General features: G+C 36.9%; 2 protein-coding genes across 2 annotated transcripts in view; one reads left to right on the top strand and one right to left on the bottom strand.

The window, feature by feature from the left end:
- The window catches only part of LOC129773156 (uncharacterized), a 91,082-nt gene that overhangs the window by 59,279 nt on the left and 19,415 nt on the right, over nucleotides 1–12,388 (bottom strand). Inside the window, exon 5 of the mRNA XM_055776730.1 lies at nucleotides 8,247–8,360. Within this exon, the coding sequence (XP_055632705.1) occupies nucleotides 8,247–8,360 (114 nt within the window). The remainder of the gene's footprint in view (nucleotides 1–8,246; nucleotides 8,361–12,388) is intronic.
- Nucleotides 1–12,388, top strand: part of LOC129774829 (cyclic nucleotide-gated cation channel subunit A) — a 342,729-nt gene that overhangs the window by 59,129 nt on the left and 271,212 nt on the right. The window lies entirely within an intron of this gene.

Raw genomic sequence — 12,388 nt, forward strand, 5'->3', positions numbered from 1 at the left:
CCATGGCGGTTTTTCTATATAGTATTTCCTTTCCAACTCGTTCGTTTCGCTTACTCACGTAAATTATTTCAAAGAAAAGAATAACATTCACCAGCCAAAGGAGAATACTGAAATAATATCACATCATCCGCTGTTGGAATTAAACCACTAGCTATGTTTTAATCCTTCCAAAGATGATAACGGCAAAAAGCGGAACTTCTGGTTTCTCACGTTCTCGGTATGTGTCATTTTTTGTACTGTTCTGATCGTAAATTACGCCATTATCAAATGTGTGTGCCTTTTTGACACTCCAACCGCCAAAGCATCATTTTTAATAAATGCACTTATCAGCGGAAGGAGCGTTTCCGCCGAAGCCATTCACACTGTGACTGCAATATTATACCTCGTAGTTCGAAGCGTGTTCCTTCCGGGTCATACAGTGATAACACACGTGCTTCGAATTTGACAGATGTGCTAAATTTCGCTTCGCTCGCCATCGAAACACAATCATTTATAATCCAAACGTATCCAAACACTTGTTTTTTTTTTGTTTATTCACCCGCAATACATCATCGGCACGGGATCCTCCTGGGGACCGAGGGAGAAAGTTTGTTTAAGTGAGAATCAATTTTCTCGACTCACGGAATCCGGGCAGACGGCACCCAGATCCCATGATTCAAGGAAATTGATTCTTCCTTACACAAACTTTGTCTCCTAGTTCTCAGGAGGGATCTAGCCGCCGATAAACTAGAAGACTATTTCTGTGAAATACAATCATCTAGGATCGAACGGTGCCATCGAAACAAATAATATGGTGGGAGAAAATTTTCCAGCAGAATTTCCCTTTGACACAATTGATAGACGTAGTAAATTTAAAAACAACATTGTTGTAATTCCGCCTGAACGATGTTTTACGAAATCAATTCACCGAGCAGTCACAAAAGACAAGAATATCCCCGCCATTAATCTTCTCCATGTTGAGATTATGCGTCAAGTGTATTTTCTCTATGTTGTGTGTATATCTCAGGCTAGATTTAGGATTGCAAGAAATGGAACGGAAGCAACTACCTTCGGTTGGTTCCATTGACGTTTGCATAGCAACACACCGGCACATCGTTCAGAGCGCGTACGTGTCTTTCAATCCAACAGTCAGCGGTGACACGATATACATATTTATAACCCACTGTCACATTTCCCCTCGTATTGGACCAATTTAATGCCACTAAAGAATATCCAGCATGCGCATTCTGCTCCCTCGAATCTCAGCTTGCACGAGGTAGCCCAACCAAGCCTTCGCTAGGAAACGCCGGCCGATGAGATTAATGTAAATTTTATTCATTGAAATATATGAACGAACATAATTTCCACCCTGATAAGCATGTAATCGTGCTTCAACAACACAACTGCCACGACTGTGACTGTGTGTGCTTCCCGAACATTCCGAGATACGATATCTCTCTCCCCGGCGCTACCGGAACGTGACTTAAATCTCGGGCACTTGTCGACCTGGAACTCATGCGGCCTACAAACCAGCTCGACCATGAAATGTGCGCCACATTCCGTGTGTTCTCTGCAACCAGATTTTAATACCAATAATTAATTATGTCATTCGAATCATCACACAGCCAGACGAATCCATTCCACAAAAAGGGACCACGCAGTACAAAATGCATGGATTCCAGCAGGTCACTCGTCACGTACTCACCAGTGCCCAACCCCCCCCACCAAAACAGTTCCTTCCACATTGGCAATTTTCAGTTGATCTTATCGGTCCGGGAAATATTTCTAATCGGAAATATGTTCCCACAATAAATATGCAAATGGTGTTCAGAATGATCTACTTAAGCTTGATGCTTTTCTAAAATATTTTCTGAAGAAAATCTAAGGTAAATGATTTTGGTTTGTCCAGTCGAAAATATTGTAAACATCATTTTTGCACACCATTTGTATCAGATTTACATAACTAAACCATTAAATTAACGCATTTTGATGAACTCAATTCTGATCAATTCAATAATGTTATTTTGTTCACATGATTTCTATGGCAACCGCTTGGCGCACTGCAGTTTGTTTATTGTGTTCTTCGCGCCTAGCAGAAATAAAGTTTTTCTGTGTTGAGTGTGTTGAGGGAAACACTTTTAAAATGCCCAAGAAAAAGCAATATTCTGAAGGATCAATATGATGACAGTAAACTCAAGAAATGATAAATGCAACATCTACTTGAGAATTTGAATGTTTTCATTCAAAAATGGTGATTTCTAAAACCGGACAAACCATGATTATTTTTTGGGCAAACCATGATCAGAGGTGGTCAAACCATTATTATAATTCCTCTTTAAGAAAAATCGTTAAAAAACATAAAAATTTAAATAATTTCAACACCTTATGGTAGTATTAGCAACTAGAGACTGGGGGCTTATCAACAAATCCAAACTCGTATCGATTATGTGTGATTTTCATGAAGAAATATCGATTTGCATTTACTGCGGAAAACATCCTAAATCGGACAAACCAAGATCATTTAACCTTATTGATAGTTATTGAATCATTTGAAAGGGATTTGAGTGAACAAATAATCCTGGAGGCGATCTGACTGAGTGGTAACATCCATACCTCTCACGCTAAAGGTCACGAGTTCAATTCTCACTCCCGACATTCTTCCAAAAATGAAAGTTAAGTGACGAACCAGCCAAATATGTTGAAAGTCACTATAATACAGATAAAAAAAACAAATAATCCTAAACTTAATTGCAGTCCCAATTTTTTTTTAAATACATTTTCAAACACACCCTAAACATGCCGCAAGAGATTCGAAGACATGACTAAATCTCAGATGACATAAAAAAGTGTCAAAAAACCTTGTTTTTTGGCCCTCCATGACGGGGTCTCCCTTTCAAAACGAGCATTCGCGTATTCTTTGTCTCCGAATAGGATAGAATGAAATGCACGAATTTCCACACCGGATTCATGTCACTCTAAATTTAGTAACATTGTTCGAAAGCTGGATCATTCCGAGTTAAAATAATTCAAATTAGGCGAAGCGCGCACTGAGTGAATATCGATTTCGCGTAAGTCAGTGCTTGTGTTTGGAAGACACTTTGTTCATTAACCTTTGATACGAACTAACAGCCTGGGTTTGATGACAAGAGGAGTGGGTGATGAATACAAAGCAAACCGCTTAAGCTCTATGCTAGGCAATCTGGCTCAAGCTGCTACGCCTCGGAACGTAATTAGTGTCTATCATCGTGAGCTGAGAGTTTTTTTTCTGCTGTCTGTTGTGCTTCCATGGCCGAGTGGATAGCGTCACACCTAACATGCCGGGGGTTCGGGTTCGATTCCCGTTCTGGTCGGGGAAATTTTTCGTCATTTCCTCCGACTTGCACTGTGCTCACGCGTATTCTAGAGCTTGCCACTCAGAATGCATTCAAAGCGTTTCATTTGGCATAGAAATCTCAACAGAGTACTAATAAAAATGACGCAATTAATGCTTCGTTGAGACGGCGAAGTTCCTCTAGGAACGTTAGTGCCATTTAAGAAGAAGGAGTAGAAGAAGAAGTGTGTAGGCTTCAGTCGTTAGATGGGGTGGGAGCGAAGGGAAGGCTAATGATTTTCTATTTCGGTAAACATTACCTTCTGCGATAGGCTACACGCTCCCTTAATTTCGTTCCCAGATGATGGTGATACTTTGCGGAGCGAGCGGCTCTATTCAATTTGCCCATCAAGATAGAGCCTGATAATGGGAAGCGCCGGAACGAATGACTTCCTTCAGATGGAGAAGCGTGATGATTGATTGGTAAATAGTATCACGAACAGACAGCTGATTCATTCGGCTTGTCACAGCATCTGGCTGAGCGCTGCGATCAGTTATAATCTGATAAAAGTATGCACTTTCTGGAAATTGTGAAAGTGATTTGTTAGATTTTTTTTTCGTTAAAGATTGACTTTTAAAATACAAAGAGGAACTTGGCGTAAATATTGATACAGTGTAGCATATTATTTTCTTAGGAACAGTCTTCGATAATTTTACATGAAATATTCAAACTGTTTGTTATTGGCTTGAATGAAAGTTAATACACTGAATTCTTTTTTACGCGGCTGATGCGCGCAAAAACAATCGCGTAAAAATATTTTATATTTTTAAGAGAATCGCGTACAATGAAATCACGTAAAAAATCGTGTTGATCATTTACATTATACGTTTCGGAATAACTTTTTTGGCCAACTTCAAACGATTTTCAAACCTGTCACAGGCGGCACTTATGATTACAATAACGGCCTTGAACTGGTCACCATTGGTTCGTTTACCTTCGAAAGCAAGTATGATCATACGAAAAAAATCTGGTACTAGAAGGTCTTTCATTTTCGACCAAAAAGTTTTTCAAAATTTCCCGTAATGACTATTCCCGTACAATCTTTCTATGCTTGGCTTTACAACACTCTGCGAAATATCCGTTTTATAATATAAAGCGTTAATTTTAATGCATTTCTCAATAAATAAAACAAGTGTTTACTTGCCGCGTTTACAAATACCTACCCAAACCATCACGGATGCGATGCTTTGGAACCATAGAAACTTTAGGCCCACAATTTGTCTTGTCCACCGTGCCATGATAGTAGGAGAGCTGCCCTTTCAAACCGTTTCTTCTTCGAAGCTTCCGAAACTCCATAAACTTAACCCAAGTCATGTTTGACCACATTTTGTATTGTAGATTTCGGAACATTGATATCAGCGGTTATTTTGCGTACATCACGTTGTGATTTTCGTCGAATTCGCTCTCTGACGATCTTGAGCACTCGCTCAGTCCATGCTGAACGCTTCACTAAAAACAAATTATTGAACGCTGTTTTTCAAAATAACCAATAATTATGTTACAGCATTATAAAGGTTATTAGTTAATGAAAATATAGAAATAAATCGTAAGAAAAAGAAGAATAATATTTCAGCAATTTATAGGAGTCGGCATCTTTTTGTCTCTCGTATACTGTAAGGTAGTCTCTATGTCCTACTTCAACCTGCCTCTGAATGATGAAGTGTTTCAAAAAATTTCGGTCACTATGGAAGATTTCAAAATATTTTTTTTCGGCCGGTTTTGTATGCTCCAGCCCCCAGCCCACCAGAATCATCGACCAGGGAAACGACGAAAACCAGAGGACCAGCGAAGCCGGCCGGCCGACGAACACACACTACACACAATTACAGATTGTAAGTCAGATTATTTAAAATATATTATAAAAACGGAAAGTTGGTGTTTTGTGTGCTTCCGGAAGTGTCCATGCGAGCCGACCTTGGGATCTCCGAATCCCACGCTCGAGCTAGCCAGGAAAAGAGGTGTTGGAACCCGCCTCAGACAGTCCCCGTGGCTCATCACGTCTTTCGGCATCCATCAGCTAGGACCAAATTATATCTTAGTCACTGAATTTTTGAGCAAGAAGATTCGTCTTGAGTAGCCTGAATTTGTTGTCCAAGCCTTACGATTCAAAGGATTATTATTATTCCAGTTGATACGGATGACTTTTATTGTTACCTGCGCTCATATTTAAATTCATGGAATGTAATTCGGTAGCTATTTCTAACGGTTAAGTGCAAGCATCAGCATGGATATTAGAATATTGTTTCTTTCTTGGACACAATAAGACAATAGCAGAAAAAACAACATAAGCAGTTAACACATTAAGGACTGCACGTTGAAAAAAGGAGTAAAGGTCTCAGCCTAGAGGCAAGGACGGAAACTCGTCGTAGGTCTTTGATGATAAATGGTTTTTGAATTGAGTTTTTGCAACTGCTCAGAAATAATTTTAAATTTAAGAAACTTCAAACGGATTGTAGGAGAAATCAAATAGATATTCCAACATGAAAACGAATAACACGACATTTTCTGGTTTTCTTGTATCAATGCTCATAATGTATGTAAAAATCATGATCTATAAAATTGTCCCAAAATAAATATTAATCGATCGGTCTCCTTTTTCTTCTGTTTATTAAATTTAGCTGAATATGATAAGAAGTCTTCATCTTACAGAGCATTCTTGAACCTAAGTTTAAATAGCCGGCTTGCATCGGCGACATTATACGAGGACAGATAAGTACTTAGCCTACAAAAAAACAAACATTCTGGAAAAGTGGCGATTTATTTCTTAACATAGTGTCCTTTTAGCTCGATACACTTGACCCAGCGATGCTCCAGCTTCTTCAATCAATCTGAAAAATACGTTTTCTCGAGATCCGCAAAGTAGGCCTTCTTATTCGACTCAAATTTCTGCCTGGCGAGTGACTTTTTCTAGTTTGGAAACAAAAAAAGTCGCACGGGGCCAAATCTGGAGAATACGGTGGATGGGGCAGCAGTTCGTAGTGCAATTCGACCAATTTGGGTGTGGCGAGGGCGATGTTCCATTGTTTCGATTTTTCTAAAATACGCGGACACGCCCGCTTCCACACACGGTCAAAATGAAACTACGAGTCCGATTCGGCTGAAATTTTGACAGTAGCCGTTTAGGAGAATGTACTACACGATAAGTAATCTCTCTTGCGATACTGATGCCATCGGGCGATGAGGCTAAGTACTTATCGGACCGCCCTCGTACGATTGAGAGGACTATAAGAGAACTTTTTTATGGTTCGTGGTTTGCGTTATGGATGCGACTTGAACAGCCCATAAATAAGAAAAATAAATTCCAAACAAAAACAAACTTTTCTTTTCACTTTTTCCGTTAGTTTTTTGGTACAGATTTGTTATACAGATTATTTTTTGCTTAAAATACAGATATACAGTTTTTTTTCATATAATTTTAAAGAATTAAATGTGGCAATCCTGTTTGCAAAGTTTATGCATCAACAGATTTGAACACTTCTTGACAACATATTACAAGAAAGCGTTCAAGTCTCAGGCGTTTCCCCAACAATCTTAAAAGTCATAAATAAGGATCATTAGATTTTAACCATTTCATCGCGGCACACCGTAGATGTACTGCAAAGTAGCGAGTGCAGATTTAAGCCCTCGCAAGAAGGAGAAAGCACACATTTCTATAGTAATCCCAATTTGAAATTTTAGTGAGAAAAGCCTAAACTACATTTCAAATGTCTATTTCTGGTCGTTTGTCTTTGAAATTTTAGTTTTTCATTGTCTTTAAGGTGTCGGAACCAAAATATCTTGGTGCCGTCTAATAGACGCTAGCTTAGTTTTGAAATCTCAGATATATTTACATGGCATATGAAAAAATCGATCAGTTTTTTTTTGTTTTTAAAGTCATTACTTACCTACTTCCAAACTGCCATGTGACTCCATTTGTTGAAGACAACTGGACTTGAACAATGGAAACGCATAATAGTTTTAATGCAAAACAAAGTTTGAAGATTGAAAGATTGAAGAAAACGAGAAAAACAATCCCAGAATTAATATTTCTTTGTCACGACACCTCAACCAAACAAAAAAATCAGAACGAGAATATTTGAATCGTTAGCTTAAAACTAGAAAACTGAAGTGCAATTTGGCATTTTTACCAGGAAGTGTAATAGAATGATATTCATTCGCGATTAAAGGACTAATAATCGATGAAACGGGTTGGTAGGCTCAGCAGTTATTCCGCTAACGACCAGTCGATAGCAGTAGCTACCGAATAGTTTTTTTTCAAAGGCGAGAGTTTAGATTGAGTAGACCCTTTCAAGGCTAGATGCGGATTAACTGAAAAAGTTTAAAGTCTCCATAATTTAAAATTCATTCTCTCTCGCAAGTAGACGGCAGTGATTCTCGAGGCTTCCAAATGTCTTTTCTCAAGGCTGACAGTAAGTCTTGGTCTTCCTAATTGATCTTTTTCAAGACTGCATGGGGACTATTGAGAGAAAAATCAAGAGATCGCGCTAGGATGAAATCAGTAACAAAACAGTCGATGCAACGGGTGCTCGACTGCGATTTTGAGATGCTAAAACTACGGGAATACACGTATGATATGATTATAAAATTAATATCACAATTGATTCTTTAGAGTAACCCCTTGGTTTTACCATCATTTTATATGAGAATTACTTTTGAATTATAACATAATAGGAAAAAATCTAACAGCACTACTCATTATCGTTTATGTTTGACGTTCGCTTAGCGTGAGCATATTTAATTTAAACCTTTATTAATAGTTTGCGTTTCAGCAGTTCTCATCATCGTTCTCAGTTTACTGCTATTACTTGTTAAGTATTTCACAGTTGACTTTAAAATATATTCAAGTATAATGTAATTTGTCTTCAAAAAATATATCCTTGCAACTCATCAACTCACGGTAAAACTAAGCCTGACGTTACTCCTGCAGTGGCCACAAGCGAGTCCTGGGATATGTTGTATGAAGAAGTAGAATCGTCGAAGAAGTTGATTGAAATGACGAAGCGCCAAAAACTGGAATGGAAAAAGAAAACTAAGTTAAGGCGGAAAGAAAAATAAATCCAAACATTGACTAAGTTGAGGAAGCAGGAAGAACGGATGAAGCAGAAAGAAAAACTTGAAGAACTGAAAAAGGCAAAAAAGCTGCAAAATCAAGATTTAAGAAAGTCAAATCGTTACAGAAGGAAAATGACAAAATAGATGAAACTATGTAACAAAAATGAGGTTACAAAATTCATGCTCGGTGAATAACCTGGAATTATTTTATTACTTTGAACAACAAATAACAGTGCAGGCGATCTGGCGTAGTGGTAAATGCCTCTCACGCTAAAGGTCACGAGTTCAATTCTCACTCCCTACATTCTTCCAAAAATGGATATTAAAGTGACGAACCAGCTAAATGAGTTGAAAGTCACTATAATACAGATTAAAAAAAAGAAAAAAAACAACAAATAACATGAATTCAAATATATAATTATCATTTAAGTAATTTTAAACCATTAATCTACAAAAAAAAACAAAAAAACAATAAACGACAAGCATGTTGGGAGGAAAAAGGGGAAGAGATAAATACTTGTAAATATCACAAAAGAGGTTGTTGAAAAATATGTCAAGTTAATTAAAAAAAAATAGTTGGAAAAGTTCCATTACAAGTTTACTAACCATTGTAGACAATTTTTAAGACATTTGTGTATGCATAAGGCTACAGTACACTTTTAGATGGGCATTGTTATTTTTACATGCTTAATCATTTTATTGCATTAGTAATTCTACAGAATATAAATTGAGATTAAAACCACAAGAAACCGTTATGCAAACAGAGTGTCCGAATTTTTTTTTTATATAGATAGTGTTCGAAGTTTGATTCTAATTCGCTTCAACTGAAAATCATTTTTATTCGATAATTTTTTATGTTTTCAATTAAATAGGTAACCTAGTAGAAAGCTTGAAAGCATATTGAACTTATTTATTAAAAATGTCAACCAAATAATACTTGTGCATAAAGTTTAGATCTATTGCTTTAAGCGTCCGTAATATGATTCAGAACGGTAGATTGATAAAGCCATGTTAGTGGTAAATGACAATCTCCTTTATTCCACGTGGCGAATGACGTTACTGTAGTTTGTCACTAGGTGAGATTTGAAGTCGTGTCCTGATATGTTATCGACTCGGGTGCTGGGAGCTGGAAAGTAAATTGGCTTCCACAAGAAAGCTAGAAACTTTGTTATCACACGTCATTCGCCGCGTGGAATAAAGGGAATTATATGAATTGTTTATTCAAAAGATCATTCGATCAGAACTCTGGTACGTTTTGTAAAATTTAGAATATCTAACATACAGGGTCTTTCAGATCAAACGCTCACGCAAAAAAAAAAATCGAATAGCTCCTTATAATTTTTTTTTTCGTTCCGTCGATGGTAACATTGCATTTCCCACTTTGGGACGTTAATATTCGGCTACTCGTTCAGTCTTACCGGATGGTTTTTAGTGTCAAGATGTACAAGAACGTTAAAAATACACGTATATATACAAATGGTAAAAATTTTAACATTTCTCGTCGTCAATTACTTTCTTTGGGGGTACGTGAAGGACCGTTGCTATGTTAATAAGCCACAATATTTGGAGAAATTTAAAGAAGAAATAACTCGGATTTTCAACATCATCGAAGTCGTAATATTTGAGTTGTGCATGAAGAATTTTGTTTACCGTTTAAAACGCGTTATCGAAAAAATCACCCCTTCGAAAATATCCTCAAATAAGCTTTATTTTCGTTTTTTTTTTAATAAAACTCGGTTCACTTTTGTAGAAATTATTGAAATTTGTTGCATGAGCGTTTAATCTGAAAGATCCTGTACTTGAAAAAGGATTGTGGATTATGTTCCTGAACTTTGATTATCTACCATATCAAAAAATAAATAAATAAATAAAAACGTGTTTATCGCATTTAAAAAGTATCAGAGTGTAAAGATAAGGCGAATGAGTGAAACTACACCTGAGCTAAAAACAGATGGTTAGAAAATGTAGAGTGTCGCTAAATTGAATTGAATATTCGATGAAACTTTATTTGGAGTTTCACTTAAGCCAAATCTTTCGAATATTTCATTCTTGCCAGCCTAAAAAAAATCACTTGATTATCTGTTACAATAAAAAAAATCTGTTGCATTTAGTAAATTTTCTGCTCGGTTTCGAAGTTTTATCAATGAAAGTTAGGTTTCTATAATAAAATATCAAATTTAAATCGCATTCCTTCTATGAAAAACTGATACCCGTACTTGAATTGATTCTACACAAAAGAATTTGATCGGTTTTAATATTTACGTGGACTATTTATATCTATTTGATGTTATTCAAAAAGAAAAAACTGCACGAATCTGCAGATTTGATAAACTCCTCGGTTTGTTACAGGAACGAATCTGTGGCAACTCTACTGCAACTGTGGCGTATCTTCTATATTCTCTCGTACGGGTACGGAATTGTTCGAGCCACGGTAAGGATGGAGGCAGAAATCAGAGGTTTAACAAAAATACCCGTTGAACATTCTGCTGGGCTCAATGTGTTAATGAAGAGATGAAACAGTCTAAGGCAGAAAATCTCTATAATAAAGACAAAAAAAAAAGGATTTCAATGATATTCATAATCAACAGTGCAACGTGATCCTATGCGAACAATGCGATCGTGTCCTTTCCTCGAACATTCCTCAATTAGGCATTGATTTTAATAAACACTATCGAGAACTTATTTAGATTTGAATATTGTCCTGTCCTGTTTCCTGTCCAATTCCTTATCTTTTGGTGTATTGCAATCCTTTTTTTAATTTTTTTCATATTATATTAACCTTTTGCGGTCGTATTAAATTTGGGCATGGGCGTACTGGTCGGAATTATTTTTCCTTGAAAAAGCAGTGATAAATACAAATAAATTTGTAAACTATGTAAAGTAAATCATATGAAGTATAATACACATTATTTTAGTTTTATTATTCGTTGAGTATGAGACACGTAATGTAAATAAATGTGTAATTAATGCCAGCAATGTGTATCCGAATAGATCAGCACTTTTCTCTATTAACAAACCATGGTTTTTTACATGAGATTATTCAGATTACATAATACACTTATGCAAACAATTATTTTGCTCCTTAAAAAACAACCACTTCAACATAATTTAACCCAGTAGTAACTCAAATAATGGTTTCTGTGGTCCGAGATTATCAGAACTTTTCGCCTTAGAAGAACAAAGATTCTGTCGCTTGAGACACTTATGTGATTATTCAAATAACATGAGACACTTATGCAAACAGTAGTGCTGATACTTATGAACAATCTTATCCATCACAACAAAGTGTTACAATGGCATAAGTGTATTATGTAAATTCTGCTGTTATGATTTTTGTCCCTCATTCCTATGCTTTCAACGCACTGTGCGTTGTGACTACTTTGTTTGATACTGAGTACCGTTATCTATTACTCATAGGAGCACCTTATTGATCCGTGAACAGGTTCACTAGACATCAAGCTTCGCTCAGGAAAAGCATAAACTGATACTTGGTTGAGTAAAATATAAGATTAGCATGGTTTCTTGCTGTGGTGGCTGAGAGCAGACAAAGAGTTAAATTACTGTGTAAGTTACCCATGAAAACTAAGTTGATTCTGCTAGGAAATTTGCCACGAACAGAATCCTTGCGGTTGGATTTGATTGACGTCGGCTTTCGCAAAAATTTCATCGTCGATCAAGACACATCCATCATTCGCTATCCAACTCTTGACGAGTAAAGTTCAGTGTCGTTATTGTGCGTTGCCACTTTTACTATTGTGCGATTGGTATAGTGTACGAGTGAAGGTCATTGCTGTCCGCTTTCGAATTGACCTTTTGTGAAGTGGAACAAAGGAAGCAGCGCTCTTGCAGCTTGCAGCCCTTGGCGGCTGTTGAACATTGGCATAACGGGATCGCCATCGTGTGGCTGTCGTTAACGGGAATTATCATCACGTGACCGTGTGAGCTATTCTTGCGCTATTGTGTTGATCCATAGCGCGTAGCCTCTG

The sequence above is a fragment of the Toxorhynchites rutilus genome, chromosome 3 (genome assembly GCF_029784135.1).
Source record: "Toxorhynchites rutilus septentrionalis strain SRP chromosome 3, ASM2978413v1, whole genome shotgun sequence".
NCBI lineage: Eukaryota > Metazoa > Arthropoda > Insecta > Diptera > Culicidae > Toxorhynchites > Toxorhynchites rutilus.